General features: G+C 40.2%; 2 protein-coding genes and 1 pseudogene across 2 annotated transcripts in view; all 3 read right to left on the bottom strand.

Moving 5' to 3' along the window:
• Positions 1 to 3955, bottom strand: part of ttc28 (tetratricopeptide repeat domain 28) — a 96167-nt gene extending 92212 nt beyond the window's left edge. Inside the window, exon 1 of the mRNA XM_076094527.1 lies at positions 3926 to 3955. Coding sequence (XP_075950642.1) covers positions 3926 to 3955 — 30 coding nt within the window. The remainder of the gene's footprint in view (positions 1 to 3925) is intronic.
• A 161-nt stretch (positions 3956 to 4116) lies between these two features.
• Positions 4117 to 11694, bottom strand: pla2g3 (phospholipase A2 group III). Its single transcript, XM_076089982.1, has 8 exons — positions 11202 to 11694; positions 9729 to 9861; positions 9498 to 9632; positions 8570 to 8898; positions 8227 to 8356; positions 7421 to 7531; positions 6526 to 6767; positions 4117 to 4283 (listed from the first exon to the last, which is right to left on the bottom strand). The coding sequence occupies exons 1-8, from the start codon at positions 11692 to 11694 to the stop codon at positions 4117 to 4119; spliced, it is 1740 nt and encodes a 579-aa protein (XP_075946097.1).
• A 1671-nt stretch (positions 11695 to 13365) lies between these two features.
• On the bottom strand, positions 13366 to 18054 carry LOC142948107 (group 3 secretory phospholipase A2-like; annotated as a pseudogene).
• Between the last annotated feature and the right edge of the window lie 1671 nt (positions 18055 to 19725).

The following is a 19725-nucleotide window of genomic DNA, read 5'->3' on the forward strand; positions in this document are numbered from 1 at the left end:
TCATCAGTTGATCAGTTCTTATCTTTGTGCTGTTGAACCAACAAAACTATTTAAGAACGTCAATGTCAGAATTTATAAACTTATTTTCTGGATTTATACGAAAGAATAATCAGCAGATTACAGTATTCCATAATATCAAATAATCAGTTGCATCTGTAAAGTGGAGCAGTTCTGTCAAAGAAATGAAGAACAGCTTATGAACTCGACTAAACTCAAAGTAAAATAACTGAGTCACAACTTCTACATTAAATGTTCCCATTTTATTCCCCAACATAAACAAGCATGTGCCTCTAGAGTTATTGGGTTTCTTTCATTTACATAGTTTTGGTAAGTCATCTGTTTATGCATCTTATTGTCATTAAGCCTTTGGAGCGTGAAACAGTGTTCTTTGTCTGTTTATGTTGTTTGTATTTATTGCTGTAACAATGTTTTTCTTGTTCAGGTTTTTCTTCCTACAAAGCTTTCTCCGGGAGTAGAATTCTGGTGTGAAGAAATACTCGCATCCTTGCAAATAAATCCCAAATTGACAGAGGAGATAATATGAAGCACATGATCTGAGAGTCCTCGGTGGCTTCGGCCCTGAAGAGTGCTGATGATAAACTCACTGAGCAAATTCACACAATTCACAGTCCTCTGACAGCGGCTGAAAAATGCATGCCATCGCGTTTCATCAATGTGTCACGTTGTTATGAAACACTTGTTCAAATATGACAATGTGATGTAAAGCAGAGCTGTTTGTAACATGTTCCCTGGGCGTTGTTTGCAGGAATAAACAAAGACGGCCACACATCATGCGTGTGGAACTAAGACGTAAATCTCTAAGCCGATTACTGTAGAACTAGAACACAGTTAATAGAGCGCAAGAAGAGCAATTACTGAGTTCAAGTGTGCACTTTTGCAATCGCACAGTTTATGTTACTGAGTAGGTTGTATACATATAATATAAATGTTGTGTTACAATGTTCTTTAAACAGACGACTGAGCTCTCTGTGCCAGCAGCCGTAATCCTCTGTGTGTTACTGCCTCACTGCTCTTATGATGATGATGATGCTCAATCAGGGAATCGGTTGCTTTTAAGGTAAATGCCGACTTTTATTACAATTTTTACTTTTGGACTTTACAACACGATGAATAGCACATAAATTCATACCTATTGCTCTCTTCTTTCATTATTTACACAACTATTTCTGTCAATTTTCATGTGAACAAAACTATGAATGTCTTCCACGGGAGACTGTCTGAAAATATTTAAAGAATATCATGTCTCCTGCACCCTCTCAATGAGAACCAAGCAGGTAAAACCACTTTTGATTTCCAACGTGTTCAGACGACACTTCTGTTCAAGCTTTGTACTTCTCTCTCTTTTAGCTCTGTCTTTGGTCTCCACCTCCTCCTGAGGGAAATATCTGCCTCTTTAGTTGCTAAATGCTAAGCTAGTTCACCAGCTAACTGTGTCTGCCTGCTGTTTTGCTGCTGAGCAGGTAGCGTACGGCGAGGTTTTCTCTGAAAACAGCGGCCTGCTGCTGCCAAAACAACCCTGACGAGAGCAGCGAGAGTGAAGGAAAACAGAAACGCTTCTAGCTGTAAACCAAATGAGGTGAAACTCTAAATAAAGCTCCGTAGAGCTGAGGGAAGCTGCAGAATGAGGTGATGAATCCCGGTATTTGAGCAGTCATTTTATCCTCTGTTCATATAACAATATTCATTATATCGGCTTTAAAGCACTGAGCAGCTCCTTCTAAAGAAAGCCTATTAAGAATAAGAGGAAACTCATCTCTGATGCATGTTCACGTAAAACAATCTGCTCAAAATTCATTCTAATCGCTCGCTTTACAGAAACGTTGTGCAGTTATTGCGTTAACTATTTGGGTTTATTTCACAGTTCATTAGCTGTTCTCTACTGTTACTGTTACACATTGAATATAATATGAAATATCCATCAAATATAGACTTTACTCAAAGATAGAAAAGAGGTTTGTTTAGGAAAAAAGGCTTAAAGTTAAAAAAGAATACTTTTCTATTCAGTAAACTTTAACTGAACTTTAAAACAGTTGTTCACTTCAGTTCTTCAAATGTCATCCCATGGATTTGAAGTGTGAACTGTATAAAATATCTGTAACTGTGATCTACTGTGTGTGTAACCTCCTTTATCTGGATGAGTCGTTTTGTCACGCGTCTGTGTTGTTTGATATTCATGTGCAGCTAATTAAAGGTACTGCCACACACACACACACGCACACACACACGCACACACACACGCACACACACACACACACACACACACTAAGTCACCTAGCAGGACATTTCCACTGTTGTTTGTGTCATTGCTGATGTATGCAGCGGTGGAAGAAGTAATTCGATCTTTCAGTTTAGTAAAAGTAGTGAAACCACAGTGGAAAAAACTTTGTTACGAGTAAAAGTCCTGCATTTAAAATTTGTCTTGAGTTAAAGTACAAAAGTATTTTGCATCAAAATATACTTAAAGTAACAAAAATGAAAGTATTTTGCAGAAAAGCCCATTTCAGAACATTATTATTATTATTCTTTTAATAATACAGCTGCTAAATGCGGGCCTAATTTTATTTTATTTATTTATATTTTTCAAATTATACTGCTTGGCAGCTTGTATATTTGTCCTTAAGAAGTTTTCTTTGATTATATTTTGTATAATTCATCTGAACCTGCAGAGTAACTTCACTTATCAAATAAACTGCAATATGGTAAAAAAAAAAAGTACAATATTTGCCTCTGAGATGTAGTGGAGTAAAGTATTATATTGAGTATTTGTAGTTTAGGAAAAAGTGTGAATGGGAATTTGCAAACACATACACACACACACACACACACACACACACACACACACACACACACACACACACACACACACACACACACACACACACACACACACACACACACACACAGTCTCCTGTCTCACTCTCTGCCGGGTCAAAGGGAGAACATTCCTGAAGAACAACACAGAGACACCGACACAAACCGGGGGGCTGAATACCTGAAGGAGAGGAAGCCGTGTCCCTGAACGCAGCGCTTTGATCTGTTAGTATAAGTCACATTGTAGGGGGAGACATTGAAGGCAACACACTGTTATTAGTTGTGATCATATTTAGCTCCTCCTTTACCAGCTGTGATATTAGAGCTGACAAGATTAGTTGATTCATCGATTAGTCGATAAACAGGAAGTTAATTTCATATTTTGATAATCGACTGATGGTTTCAGTCCTTTATAGGATTCATTTCCTGGTTCCAGCCTCTCAAATGTGAGCTTTTCTTTGTCATATATATATAACAGTTAACTGAGTACTCATTAAGCACTGGTGGAAAGTACTCAAGTACATTTACTTTAACTTTACTTGAGTATTTCAACTGTATGCTACTTTACACTACTAATCACACATCACAGAAACAGTTCAGTCCAGCTTTACCAATGATATAATGTATATAATAAGAGACCATTCTGCCCAACAAGTACTTTTAATACTTTAAGTATATAATGCTGTTAATACTACTCCTAATTCAGAGGAATCTTGTATACTTTTACTTGTAGCAGAGTAGTTCTGCACTTTTACCTGAGAAAAACATCTGAGTGACTACCTCTTCCACCACTGGCATTAAGGCATTGATCACCATTTCTTCTTCTTATGTTAATACATAATCAATTGATAGAGAAAACAATAAGATATATTGTCTTTGAAGGGGCGAGAGGGGCTTTAATGTGTGCAAACTCCAGCCAGTGGTTGCTAAATAAATCCTGCAGGATGCCAGTTCATCATGACAACCAACTTTTCCTTTCTTCTCTCAGCCTCCTGCAGGATCGCACTGCTGCCTCCCACACCAGACCAGACACAGCGGCGGCTTCGTGAAACCACCAAATAAAACACGCAGCGCTCGTTTTCCTCACTTTTACCTTTTCTTTCCTCGTTCTGTTCTTTTCCATCCTGCTCTCGGCTAAATCCGGCAGCGACAAACGTTCATCCCAGTGAGGACAGGACAGGAAAAAACACACCATCCAGAAAATAAAAGCAGAATACGAGCCTCCACCGCAGTACTGTAGTTTATCCGCTTTGACTTGATCGATACGATGGGGAGACTTGTCCGCTACGGAGAGATCCTGCTCACTTTTTCCTGGAGGAAGTGAATCCAGAGTATGTGCGCCATGTTCCCACAGCCGAGCTTCTCCTCCCCATAGCGGAGCGTTTGTCCGGTGAGGGAGGCGGGGATCCGGTCGGCTCCACGGCCTTCAGCCTTCAGCAAGGTTTCAATTACTTCTCATGACATCAGAGAGGAGTTGAGTTACCTGACAGATATTCATTACAGCGGGCCTGTTACTCACTGCTACACACACACACACACACACACACACACACACACAGATAGATAGCTTCATTAATACCGCAAGGGGACATGTTTTCGCTACAGTAGCAATTATGAAATTAATTAATGATTTAAAAATATTAAATGTTAAAATGCAAATATCAAATGCACAATATATACAATGAAATAGAATCATATTAAATGAACTAACTAAACAGAAGTACAAATATTCAACCAAACAACAAACAAACAAGTAACAGTGTTATAGTTTAGTGATTAGTTATGTTTTAGTTATGTGTGGTGGATTAAGTGATGATGCTTTTTGTGGGTTTTTCTTGTGGAATCAAAGAGCACAGTTTATGTTTTATTTTACTTTTACTTAGTCAAACAAACAAACACCAACAAGACAATACATAATTAAACACGTGTAACTTAAATGGCAGGAAACAAATAGTGTTTTTAAGAATTTATACATTTTTTATAAATTAATCAACATTTTGGGAGACTTGTTGGAAAGATTGATCCCACTCTGGTGTTTATTAGTGACTTAGTGAGCTTACAGTCTTTATGCTAAACAAGGCTAATCAGCTAGCTTCATATTTACAGTACAAACATCACATAGGCTACGTACGAAAACCCAAGTGTAAAAACAACAATTTGCTGTTTTACAAGCCAGGATAGTTGGCCACTCATCCCAGTCTTTATGCTAAGCTAGGCTAACTGGCAAGCTTTTTATTACTATGCAGACATCATACACAGTGCGTAAAAACAACAATTTGCCATTTATGAGTCAGGCTAGTGCTGAGCTAAGCTAACCTGCTATAGCTTCATATCCAGCATACAGACCCAACGTGTTGTTGATTTACTCATCTCACTCTCAGCCAGAAAGCAAAATCCCAAAATATCAAACTATTCTTTTTAAGTCGTACAGTGTTCTTGCATCATAAACCAAATATTTCACCAAGTGTCTTATGTACAGATATTTACATAACTGTTTTTCATACTTTAGCTTTGCTCATAACATCATTTGTATTTATATACAACTCATACAACACAGTAGCCTACAAATATTCACAAATAGGGCTTTTAACAGTGGAGACTACTGACGTATTACTGCATAAAAAGGTTGGTAAACTCATGATCTCAAGGAAAAGTTACACCGATATCAAACTCAGACCCTTTTCATGTCAGACATTTAGACATTTAGTCGAGTCTACAGCCATATTCAATGCTAATGTCAACATGCTAATAACAAAGCTAACATACCAATGTTTAGCAGGTGATGTTTACCATGTTCACCATTTTGGTTTAGCGTGTTAGCGTGCTGATATTTGCTAATTAGCTCTGAATAAAAAGTACAACTGAGGCCGATGGTAATGTCATTGGTTTTGGAGAAAGTCTTCAAACCACATATGTCAACCTCATGTTGGCACAAGAGGAAAAAGTTAGTGGATGATTAAAATCGGTAGGATTCATCCTCTGGGGACCATGAATGTCTGTATCAAATTTCATGTCAATTCATCCAGTGTTTGTTGAGATATTCCCGACAACCATCACTAGAGTTAAGCTGACAAGGAAGCACAGATATAACTATTCACTGTAATGGTGCCTCAGTTGTATTCAGTGTCCCGGTAGGTTATTCCAGTAAGCTAGCATGCATAATAGCAGCGCTCTTGAACTGGCACACCTGAATGAACTAATATTAAAGTCATACCTGTGCTGTTGCTTTTAAGACACGTCAAAATATCTGCTGTGAAAAGGGGTTTGTTATTCTTGAGGGAACAATTCGGTCAAAACTGAGTTCTATTACGATTCTGATGTGGACGATATAAATACGTTATATTACAATATTATACGGAGACCCAAAGTGTTCAATATTAAGTAAATCGATTATTATATGACGCAGATAAAAACATGTTGTATGATCATGGAAAGTTTTAAAACTCAGCTCTTTATCAAGATTTGTTTACAATTTGTTGCAGGTCATTTTTATTACAACGTAGCAGTTTTTAGGTATTTTATTTATAAACTTTCTGTTTCGTCTGTTTGTTTTTTGTGATCTTGTTGGAAATGAGAGTTAACAAAAATATGTTCCTTGGAATGGTGTTGTTTGTTGGCCATGAATAAATGAAATCAGACTAAACTTAAAATGATCTGTCTGGTCATTGAAAACAAATTAATATCTAGTCACACTGACAGCTGACCCGCGTGCATCCTGACCCTGTGTTCTGGTCCTGTTCTGGTTGAGTCTGGCCCGGACCGCCCTGAGACACAGTTTGTGGAGCCGGACGGTTCCGTCTTTCCTCTTCGCTCTCCTCACGTTTGGCCTCCTGACCTTCAGTGTGACGGCCTGTAGATGGCGCTGGTCCTCCGTGTCTGCTCGGCTCCTCTGGTCCTCCTGAGGAAGCTCTGCTCTCACTAGAACTGCTGTACAGCTGTGCAACAAAGAAGAAGAAACGGTTGTTTTATCATGCCGTCACTTTAACTTTCTGAGGTATTTGTACTTGAGTAGTTCCATTTAATGCTACTTTATACTTACATTTCAGAAGGACATATTGTACGTTTTACTCCACTACATTTATTTGACGCCTATAGTTACTTTGCAGACTAAGCTTTTCCATGATACGATTTTTAAATAACTTCTCAGATGTTTAATTTTAAAACATTTTCAAGGCTCAAAGAGGCAAAAGGAGCGAATATATTTTCTTTATTTTTTTTGAGAAAAATGTATGTAAATGTGAACTTTATTTTTTCTTCTTTGCTCTCACATTACCAATAATTGGAGGGTTCCCAGTTTGGGAACCATTGGACCAGTGGTTCTCATGACCCCTCAGATTTATCTGGTGACCCTCTGGAGGGGCCCCACCCCTAGATTCGAAACCACTGGACTGAACTAACTGTATATAAAGTATTTTAATGAAAATACTTCTCTGCTTTACTTACTTTAATAGATCATTTGAATGAAGTTTTTTTCACTTGCAATTGATTTATATTTATACATTGTCGTATTGGTATCTTTACTTCTGTAAAGGATCCCAGTACTTCTTCAATCACAGACATACATCCACAACTGTCTCTGCATACTTACATCTTTCCTGCTGTGCAGTCTTGTGGCAGGAAGCAGGATTGAGACACACGTCCCAGCAGAATAGTCTGTACTTCGGTCAGTTGTCTCTGTTTAGCCAAAGTCTGGAATACTCTGGTGAGGACAGACCAACACGTCAGAGACCAACAGACACAAAAAGAGAGAGACCATGTGTGCAAACATGAGATTATGATAATGTCCAAGGCCGGCAAATCAGTCCTGTGCAGATTGAGAGAACCCACACACCTTATGTAACCGTGTGACTGTGAGCGTATGTGTGCACTGCTTGTGGCCTACTTCTGTGTTATGACCCATCGCACCACGTCTGTCTGTCTCGCACAGAAATAAAGGTGAGTGCACCGGTATCACCATGTCTGTATAAACTCTGCAAATAGCCCTGTAAATATTTACTGTCGACATGATGTGACACACACACCCCCATGTCGCTGAATATCATCCTGATCAGGCGCTCCTGTCAAAGAAATACTCCACACTACTACATTTCCATTGTAAATGCAAATCTTTTGCTACGTTTACGCCCAGCGTCCACACTACCTTTGAGTTTTAAACCCCCAAAAACAGAGGGGTTTGAAAACACTACCGACGGCGGGCTGCCACAGGGTTGCCTCCTATTGTGCATTGTAACTCAATTTGAAAAATAAAACGATGTTGAAACTCACGTGTGGACGGAGATTGTTTTTGTTTTAAAACCCCGGTTTTAAACGTATTAGTGTGGATATATAGCCTCATAATGCGAACAAAAAAAATCTGAATTCCTCGTATGATTGGTGTTGATTGTCTTTGTTTACCTGCTGGTACAGTTGCAGTGGTACAGCGTCCTGGCCTCTGGGTTGTAGAGGCCATATTTCTTCTGCTGGGGAAGGATCTTGTTCCTGCACTCATCGAGGTCCTTGTAGACGGCACATGACAGCTGCTCCTCTGTGAAGCGTATAAAGACCTCCAACCCGTTAATGTGGTTCAGAAATATAAACTGGAGCGACGCGATCTTCTACCACTAAACTGCATTTTCAATTAAGATTCGAGGGAAACATATTTTCTCCCGGATTAAACAGTTTCAAACACATGGTTAACGTTGTAAATTGAAACAAAATTTAAAATAAGGCTAAAAACCACTTGGTTGGATTTAGATACCTGTGATATTCAGCCCAGACAGAGTTTGTTTTTCGGCAGGTAAAGTGTTCATTAGATCCTCTCCACCCTCAGGTGCGGATCCTGTGAGTCCCTCTGATGTGGAGGTGGTGACGTTGGTAACGGGGGTGACGGAGGCCGAGCGGGAGCTGGATGAAGGTGTAGGGAGTGTGGATGCTGCAGCAGCGGTGGAGTCTGACGTCTCCAGCATCTCTGTGGGTACCGTGGTGTTTACCACGGAGCTGTTCACGCTGACCTCCGTCGGATTGGGAGAGTCGTACAGCGTGGGGGGATGCACCTCAGCGTAGAGAGCCATTTCAGTCTTTTTACACCTGCAGGTCACAACAGACATGGAAATTATTTAAATGACCAGTTCCAAATTACAATTTTAGATACTTTGCACATATTTGGTAGATTAGTAGTGTACAGTAGTACTGCATCATATCATATAAATATCATGTGTTTTTATGTAAAAGTATAGCAACTAAAAAAGTCAGATAAATGTGGAGTTCAATATGATCTGAGATGTAGTGGAGTAGAAGTATAAAGTAGCGTAAAATGGGAACAGCCAAGTACAAGTATGTCAAACAGTAAATGTATGATAAATAAGTAAATCACAAAAAATAACAAAAGCTAAAAATACAATATAATCGGATTGTTACACATAATGTGTATCCAACTACTCAATCCGGTTCTATTGTATTAATACAGTACTTGAGTAAATGTACTTAGTTACTTTCCACCACAGTTTGTCGAGACATTTCAATTTGGAGCAAAGTGGTCCTAAAAGTCCTCCGGAGCACAAACGTCTTCCTTTGTGCTCTAAACACAACCCTACACACACACACACACACACACACACACACACACACACACACACACACACACACACACACCACAGTGTTACTAAATGAATGAGAACTTTACTTACATGCCAAACCAGTTTCTTTCTGTGCACTGGAGTCGGTGGGAGAACTCAAAGCAGTGCACATTCAGCAGGTTGAAGAAGGTGTATCCCACCACATCAGATATGCTGTCATTCGCCTGCGTCAGACAGCTGTGAAGCCTGCAGCACCAATCATGTTGGTTAAAAAAAAGAAACACAACAAATCGTACCGACTGGGCGTCATTTAGTTTAGATTTAAGGTATTTAAGTTCCTACTTGCTGTCGCAGTCACAGTGAGACATGGTGAACAAGTTGCCGTTGAAGATACCAAACTGGGAGTGAAAGGACGGGATGGTGTGTTTGCACTGGTCGTGTTCACGGCAGCAACTGTCAGTATCTGCAAAAACTCCTGCAAGAGGGACAGAGTCGGGATCATTTACAAGATTATTAATATTATTACCACAACCTGATCACAATTTAAGTCCAGTCTGATGAAATATGAAGTTGAGATATGATTTACTACCTTTCTGTTAATGCTCAGGCTGCTGATCTCATTAAAAAACATTTTATTGTGGTTCATTTATTACCGATCCTAGCTTTAACATTTTTCTGTTCATAATTATTATTTATATATTTGAAGTGTTTCCTACTTTCTACCGCAACTGCTGCACAACAATTTCCCTCTGAATGATTAAAGTTCTATCTTATCTTATCTTAAAAAAGTCCTTGCATCTTAAGTCATTTTCCGACGAGCTTTCTAAAGGTCATGATCTTCTGGAACAAGTGAAACAAACAGTGACCGTGATTCAACACTAGACTACAGGGGGCAGTAATGAGCCAACAAAGAGAGGGAAGAAGAAGAAGACCAGCAACTGACAGTCTGTTCATTTAAACTGTACCGTATTGTTGTATTAGCTTTTCTCTCTCTTGATTGTTTTCATTCATGTGTGAGTTCATGCTGTTCAAATGAACTATACATGTGTATAAGACTTGTTAACAAGCTAGACTGTGATGCAGTTCTATTACACTGTTCTTGATACTATTTTAATTCAGCTTTTCACTCTTGATGCTGTTTTAATTCAGTGTCTGAGGGAGTGACTCCGAGATCGAAAAGTGGCCGATGGTATGCCACTGTTTTCAGCGTTATGTACCCATCCCCTGGAGTGGTTTACTTTTCCCTAGAGTGGAATGCTGTTCAGCGGTATGTACCTGTCCATAGAGTGGAATGCTGTTCAGCGGTATGTACCTGTTTGCTTGGATGCACAGTTGATGACATACCAATGCCTGTCAATAATTTAATACTATTCAAGTAAACACAAGTGTTATCAATTTAGGTTTCAAACTTTAGAGAAAAATCTCCTTTGCAAATGTTGTATGAGGAAGTAACTCCACACGTTTGATTCACCACAAAGATAGACAAGATAGACACAACTGGACTTTGTGAGAAACATTGAATTGTATGAAATCAGTTTGTTTCCCTTTAAGTGACAATACTTTAATCATTTTAATTTCCTTGGCTATTGAGTTGCATCATGGGAAGTTTAGGATTCAGTGTTGTCGGGCTAAAACTCTCTCTCTACAGCCTGTAAAGCCTTTCAGGGTCATTCATACGTCTGAAGAGTCAAGTCAATCTCATTTATTTCACATGAAAAAAGCTAAATCTATATGGGCTATTTTTGTGTTCTCATCCCTTTAATCACATTGTGACTGTCCTACATAATTATCTAATAAAGTATGAAGACAACTTACCCAAATCTGCATATGATGGCGCCTTGTTGCCGGACCCGCACCACAGAGTCCCCGGTATAATGAAACCGCGCTTTACGCGCTGATGGGTCCTGACCCCTGTGTGTTCACCGACGCTCCTCACCTCGCTGACTCCTGGAGAAGGCACAGAGACGCACAGCTCCTTTGCCTCCAACATGGATTCCACGTCGATATTTTCACCTGGATGATCGGAGAACTCCTGCGTGCGCCCCCGGCACGCAGATAAATAGTTTTGGATCACTGCTGCGTCGTCGCTCCAAGCGCACCTGAGCAGAGCGCGCTCCCCGGACCAGGCGCTCTGGTAGAGCCGCAGGGATGGAGAGGCCTGCCGGGGGTCGCTCCGGAGGAAACTGTAGTGCACTTCTGCATTTGGCAAAACCTTTGTCCGGATGCAGAGGATCGAGGTTTCTGCAGCCGTCCAGCTCAGGAGCGATGATAACAAAACGAGGGAGAGAAGAGGAGCGATGTGCGTCATGGTGGCGGGTCGGATAAACCCAACATCCAAATCAACCTGAATCATGGGACCTGTCAGTTCAGTCCAACATCACTCCCCCCCTCTCTCCCTTTCTCTCACTCTCACGCCCACATCACTGACAGTGACCATGACATATTGATTAACACCCGCGCGCACACACACACGCACACACACACACACACAAATGTGACTAATAGGTCTTATTGATAAGTGACAGACGCCTCCCGAATACACACACACCTCAATTCAAATGTGACAAACTAATCAATATATATTGATTGATAAATGGGAAATGAGACACACAGCCAACTAGTTTCTTATTTATTTGAGTCCATAAAAAAGAGGCGCACTTTTTTCCCACAAAGGTCCATTATGAGTCCAACAATGTAGAGGTACAATTTTTTAGATTTTTAAAACCCAATCTTTTTGGCTTGTTTAAAATGAAACAGTCTACTTGTGGGCTCGACTCAAAGGTCTGAGTGGAGGAGTGAGCGGAGTGGAACGGAAGTTGTTTGACCAAAGAAGGATTTTTCCTTCTGAAGAAGAGAAAACTGAACAAATGAACAAATGGCATAATTTTGAGGAACATAAAGACATTTTCTTTTCTCTTAATCAGATTTTGTCAGGACCTCTTGAGACGCTCCTCAGGTTGGGAACCACTGCTGGTTCATGATGACAGCCACCTGCTTCCTGACACTTTACAACCAGTTACTAGAGTTCTTTAGAAGGAACATAATCACTTCATATGCACAGTAAAGTCACCAAAGTATTGACTGCCATTATAATTCTTGCTTTTTCTTGGACCAAATTGATCTCACTCCTGATGAAGGAAGTAGATTAGATCTCATCCAGAAATTAAAGGGCAGACTTTCAGAGTGTAACAGGTCCGTAAACTTTCCCCCACTTGGAACAGAAGGCGAGTTTTATCAAGAGAAGTCAAAGTTCTTCGCTGCGTGTCTGTCTGAGCTGATTGGTTCAAACCTCGCCTGATGCAGACAAAGTTTTCTGCCAACACATCTCAAGGAAACAGAGGAAGAGGAAGTGCCATGATGTCTTCATTCATTAGCCACGTGTATGCTACAATATGACATGCATCAATGTGAATACAGAGAGCAAAATGTTGATTATTTAACTATATTGGAACCTATGTCCTGCATGTGTTCTGACCATCTCCATATGGACGTATGTCCTGCATGCCTGTGCTCTGCATTTCTCCCTGGAAGAATAAATAACTGACCTCCAGGTTTCGGACCTAAGTTTAAACTGGCTAACATACACGTATGGACATAAAACTGACACCCCTGTACACACACACACACACACATACACACACACACACACACACACACACACACACACACTTCTATGTGACAGCAGGGTATAAAGGTCTTATGTTTTCCTCAGAGAGTTGAAGAAGTTCGGCAGTCCAGCAAACTGTGTTTTCTTCCCATGATTCATGTCCAATAAAGAATTCTGATAAATTGATCTTCGACTCCAACCTCATCTGTGTCTGTTCAGAGAAAATCAACTACCACAGTTTTCAGTTTGTTTCAGGACATTTTTATTACAACGTAGCAGCTTTTATGTATTTTATTTATAAACCTTTTGTTTCAGCTGGTTTATTTTTTTAACATTCTATACCTTGTTGGTCCATGAGTAAATTAAATCAGACTAAATTACAGCAGACCCAGCTCCATCTTTCCTCTTCGCTCTCCTCACGTTTGGCCTCCTGACCTTCAGCGTGCCGGCCTGTAGATGGGGCTGCTCCAGTGGTCCCCCTGAGGAAGCTCTGCTCTCATCAGAACTGCTGTCCTGTACAACAAAGAAGAAGAAATGCTTGTTTTATCATGATGTCACTTTAACTTTCTGAGGTATTTGTACTTGAGTAGTTCCATTTAATGTTACTTTATACTTACATTTCAGAAGGACATATTGTACGTTTTACTCCACTACATTTATTTGACGCCTATAGTTACTAGTTACTTTGCAGACTAAGCTTTTACATGATAAGATTTTAATTTTAGGATCCCAGTACTTCTTCAATCACAGACATACATCCACAAATCTCTCTGCATACTTACATCTTTCCCGCTGTGCAGTCTTGTGGCAGGAAGCAGGATTGAGACAGATAGAACAGTTTGTACAGAATAGTCTGTTCTTCGGTCAGTTGTAGCAGGTCAGCCATAATCTGGAATACTCTGGTGAGGACAGACCAACACGTCAGAGACCAACAGACACAAAAAGAGAGAGACCATGTGTGCAAACATGAGATTATGATAATGTCCAAGGCCGGCAAATCAGTCCTGTGCAGATTGAGAGAACCCACACACCTTATGTAACCGTGTGACTGTGAGCGTATGTGTGCACTGCTTGTGGCCTACTTCTGTGTTATGACCCATCGCACCACGTCTGTCTGTCTCGCACAGAAATAAAGGTGAGTGCACCGGTATCACCATGTCTGTATAAACTCTGCAAATAGCCCTGTAAATATTTACTGTCGACATGATGTGACACACACACCCCCATGTCGCTGAATATCATCCTGATCAGGCGCTCCTGTCAAAGAAATACTCCACACTACTACATTTCCATTGTAAATGCAAATCTTTTGCTACGTTTACGCCCAGCGTCCACACTACCTTTGAGTTTTAAACCCCCAAAAACAGAGGGGTTTGAAAACACTACCGACGGCGGGCTGCCACAGGGTTGCCTCCTATTGTGCATTGTAACTCAATTTGAAAAATAAAACGATGTTGAAACTCACGTGTGGACGGAGATTGTTTTTGTTTTAAAACCCCGGTTTTAAACGTATTAGTGTGGATATATAGCCTCATAATGCGAACAAAAAAAATCTGAGTTCTTCGTATGATTGGTGTTGATTGTCTTTGTTTACCTGCTGGTACAGTTGCAGTGGTACAGCGTCCTGGCCTCTGGGTTGTAGAGGCCATATTTCTTCTGCTGGGGAAGGATCTTGTTCCTGCACTCATCGAGGTCCTTGTAGACGGCACATGACAGCTGCTCCTCTGTGAAGCGTATAAAGACCTCCAACCCGTTAATGTGGTTCAGAAATATAAACTGGAGCGACGCGATCTTCTACCACTAAACTGCATTTTCAATTAAGATTCGAGGGAAACATATTTTCTCCCGGATTAAACAGTTTCAAACACATGGTTAACGTTGTAAATTGAAACAAAATTAAAAAAAGGCTAAAAACCACTTGGTTGGATTTAATAGAAAAAAACATCTCGGTTCAGCTTAAAGTGACTAATTGAAAACAAAAACAAAAGACAAACAATAAACAAAAGTAAAAGTTCACACGGGACACAAATAGCCGTCTCCTGTGTGAGAAGCTGTGTTTCTTTGATCCATCCCTCAACTCTTCCCTGCATGGACTCATTTTAAACTTTTTCTGATACATCAAAAGCAAAACTTTTATGAGACAGGAGATGTATTAAATACCTGTGATATTCAGCCCAGACAGAGTTTGGTTTTCGGCAGGTAAAGTGTCTCCACCCTCAGGTACCGTGGTGTTTACGACGGAGGTTTTCTCGCTGACCTCTGTTCGATTGGGAGTGATGTACTGCGTGGGGGGGAGCACCTCAGCCGTTCTATTCTCATTGCAGCTGCAGGTCACAACAGACGTGGAAATTATTTAAATGACCAGTTTCAAATGACAATTTTAGATACTTTGCACATATTTGGTAGATTAGTAGTGTACAGTAGTACTGCATCATATCATATAAATATCATGTGTTTTTATATGTAAAAGTATAACAAGTAAAAAGGTCAGATAAATATGGAGTTCAATATGATCTGAGATGTAGTGGAGTAGAAGTATAAAGTAGCGTAAAATGGGAACAGCCAAGTACAAGTATGTCAAAATTGCACTTCATATAAGATAAAATAATCCTTTATTAGTAAATGTACTTAGTTACTTAGTTGGACCAACCAACATTTTTCTATCCTAAAAGTCCTCCAAAGCATAAACGTCTTCCTTTGTGCTCTAAACACAACCCAACACACACACACACACACACACACACACACACACACACACACACACACACACACCACAGTGTTACTAAATAAATGAGAACTGTACTTACATGACAGACCCGTTTATCTCTGTACACGGGGGTTTGTGGGAGAACTCAAAGCAGTGCACATGCAGCAGGTTAAAGTAGATGTGTCCCACCGCATCAGATATGCTGTCATTCGCCTGCATCAGACAGCTGTGAAACCTGCAGCACCAATCATGTTGGTTAAAAAAAAGAAACACAACAAATCGTACCGACTGGGCGTCATTTAGTTTAGATTTAAGGTAGAAGGCCTTCGTAAGAGCCACAAGTGTATATATTAGTTAATTGGAATTTCGGGAATATTAATCATTTAATTTCTGAATTATGCTCATTGTGTAGGAACTAAGATATGTAAAATATATCAAAAGGCATCTATGTTAATGATTGACTCCCTTTTTTCATGTTTTAATGACGTCATGACGGCAGCAGGTGCAAAACAAAGAGCTGCATTAGGCACGAGAGAGCATATAGTGTAGTTTTTCTACCGTGTGACAGAGTATATTATTTGTGTACTTGTTTAACGCTTTGCTGCATAAAATAAAGATAAAAGGAAAAGAGTTAAAAGATATCCTGTCATTCGCGTAAGAACATGAAGTCTCTGTGTCTGCAGCTCATTTGCGGCTTAATAATGAACAACACCGACGGAACGCCGCTACAGCCTTACTTGTTGTCGCAGTCACAGTGAGACATGCTGAACAAGTAGTCGTTGTCGACACCAAACTGGGAGTGATGGGACGGGATGGTGTGGTTACACTGGTCGTGTTCATGGCAGCAGCTGTCGGTATCTGAAAAATATCCTGCAAGAGGGACAGAGTCGGGATCAATTAACAGATTGTATTGTATTAGCATTCATTGTATCCGTATTAGTTTGCTGCACTTATTGTATTTGTTTGTTTCTGTACTTTTGCTCTGGTTTATGCTCTTAGATGCTTGTTTAAAGGAGATGCACTTATGACTTCTGGTGACTAGTAGTTCTCTTGAATACCGATGTTGAATACACTTATTGTAAGTCGCTTTGGATAAAAGCGTCTGCGAAATGACTGTAATGTAATGTAATGTAAGATTATTAATATTATTACAACAACCTGATCACAATTTAAGTCCAGTCTGATGAAATATGAAGTTGAGATATGATTTACTACCTTTCTGTTAACGCTCAGGCTGCTGATCTGATTAAAAACATTTTATTGTGGTTCATTTATAACCGATCCTAGCTTTAACATGTTTTTGTTCATAATTATGATTTATATATTTGAATTGTTTCCTACTTTCTACCGCAACTGCTGCACAACAATTTCCCTCTGAATGATTAAAGTTCTATCTTATCTTATCTTAAAAAAGTCCTTGCATCTTAAGTCATTTACCGACAATTTAGGTTTCAAACTTTTGAGAAAAATCTGCTTTGCAAATGTTTGAGGAAGTAACTCAACAAGTTTGATTCACCACAAAGATAGACAAGATAGACACAACTGGATGGTGCGAAACATTGAATTGTATGAAATCAGTTTGTTTCCTTAAGTGACAATACTTTAATCATTTTAATTTCCTTGGCTATTGAGTTGCATCATGGGAAGTTTAGGATCCAGTGTTTTGGGGATAAAACTCTCTCTACAGCCTGTAAAGCCTTTCAGGGTCATTTATACTTCTGAAGAGTCAAGTCAATCTCATTTATTTCACATGAAAATAGCTAAATCTATATGGGCTATTTTTGTGTTCTCATCCCTTTAATTATTTTGTGACTTATCAGATAAAGTATGAAGACAATTTACCCAAATCTCCACATGACATCGAGTTGTTGCCAGGGCCGCACCACCGAGTCTCCGGTAAAATCAAACCGCGCTTTTCGCGCTGATGGGTCCTGACCCCTGACCTCTCAGCTTGATCTTGATGATTCTCAGCCGCTGTGTGTCCACCGACGCTCCTCACCGGCCTCTTCCCCGTGCGCTCCCGGCGCTCGTCGACTCCTGGAGAAGCCACAGAGACGCACATGTCATTTGCCTCCAACATGGACTCCACATCGATATTTTCGTTTGGATGAGCGGAGAACTCCTGCGTGCGCTCCCGGCACGCAGATATATAGTTTTGGATCACTGCTGCGTCGTCGCTAAAAGCGCAGCTGAGCAGAGCAAGTTCCCCGGACCAGGCGCTCTGGTAAACTGTAGTGCACTTCTGCATTTGGCAAAACCTTTGTCCGGATGCAGAGGATCGAGGTTTCTGCAGCCGTCCAGCTCAGGAGCGATGATAACAAAACGAGGGAGAGAAGAGGAGCGATGTGCGTCATGGTGGCGCGACGGAGAGGAGAGGCTGAGGAGGCTGTTACACCTGAAATCAGAAAGAAAAGATTCCTTCACTCCCTGAGGACTTTTGGACAGATCGACAGACTCCAGGTCGGTTTTAAGTGAGAAGGAGAGGCGGAGGCCCCCCCCCCCAACGCTCTCTTTCTCCCTCTCACACGCACATCACTGACAGTGACCATGACATATTGATTAACACCCACGCACACACACACCAACGCAAATGTGACTAATAGGTCTTATTGATAAGTGACAGACGCCTCCCGAATACACACACACCTCAATTCAAATGTGACAAACTAATCAATATATATTGATTGATAAATGGGAAATGAGACACACAGCCAACTAGTTTCTTATTTATTTGAGTCCACAAATAAGAGGCGCACTTTTCTTCCACACAACCGTCCATCGTGAGTCCAACAAGGTAGAGGTACAATTTCCATCGATTTTTAGACCCAATCTTTTTTGGCTTGTTTTAAATTAAATATTAGTCTTGTGGGCTCTACTCAAACGTCATGGTCTGAGTGGAGTTGTGGGCAGAGTTGAACGGAAGTTGTTTGACCAAAGAAGGATTTTTCTTTCTGAATAACAGAAAATATGCAGACAAATGGCATAATTTTGAGGAACATAAAGACATTTTCTTTTCTCTTAATCAGATTTTCTCAGGACCTCTTGAGACGCTCCTCAGGTTGGGAACCACTGCTGGTTCATGACGACAGCCACCTGCTTCCTGACACTTTACAAAGTTACTAGAGTTCTTTAGAAGGAAAATAATCACTGTTTATTGACAAATTAAACTTTATATGCACAGTAAAGTCAGCAAAGTGGTAATTTCCATTATAATTCTTGCTTTTTCTTGGACCAATTGATCTCACTCCTGATGAAGGAAGTAGATTAGATCTCATCCAGAAATTAAAGGGCAGACTTTCAGAGTGTAACAGATCCGTAAACTTTCCCCCACTTGGAACAGAAGGCGAGTTTTATCAAGAGAAGTCAAGAGAAGCCAACACATCTCAAGGAAACAGAGGAAAAGGAAGTGCCATGATGTCTTTATTCATTAGCCACGTGTGCTACAATATGACATGCATCAATGTGAATACAGAGAGCAAAATGTTGATTATTTAGCTGAAAACACTTGTGCAGATCTCATTTAAATTCGCCAATCAACTATAATATTTCATGGATTTTTTTGGAAGTAAACTGACGTTACTTAATCCAATTTGTTCTTCATAATAAAACGTCATGCAGAAGCATTTCTTCAGAAGAGAGCTCACACATGCACAGGTGAAGGTGATGCAGTGATGAGACCAAACTGTTATCTGTCAAAAAAATGAATAAATGCATTTCACATCAACAACAAAAAAAAAGTGAGTTTGTTCACATCAAACATCTGCAAATGTCCCACTTAATATTTAACAAATGTGTGATGCACAGTAACACAAGTTAAATGTATGTTTCGGCGATGCAAGCAGTCGAACAAGGTGGTCACAAAGATCAGCTGACGACACATGACATGATCCCACATGAACACAGATCAACATGAGGACAGAAACAAAGTGGGAATTCCCTGTGTTGGGTCTGAGCGCGGACGCACAACTCATTACAACATACTGTGTTAATGACAATGATAACGAGGGTTTTTATCGTCTCCATAA

This window comes from Anarhichas minor, unplaced genomic scaffold (assembly GCF_050575085.1).
Source record: "Anarhichas minor isolate MPS153535 unplaced genomic scaffold, ASM5057508v1 ptg000002l, whole genome shotgun sequence".
Taxonomy (NCBI): Eukaryota; Metazoa; Chordata; class Actinopteri; order Perciformes; family Anarhichadidae; genus Anarhichas; species Anarhichas minor.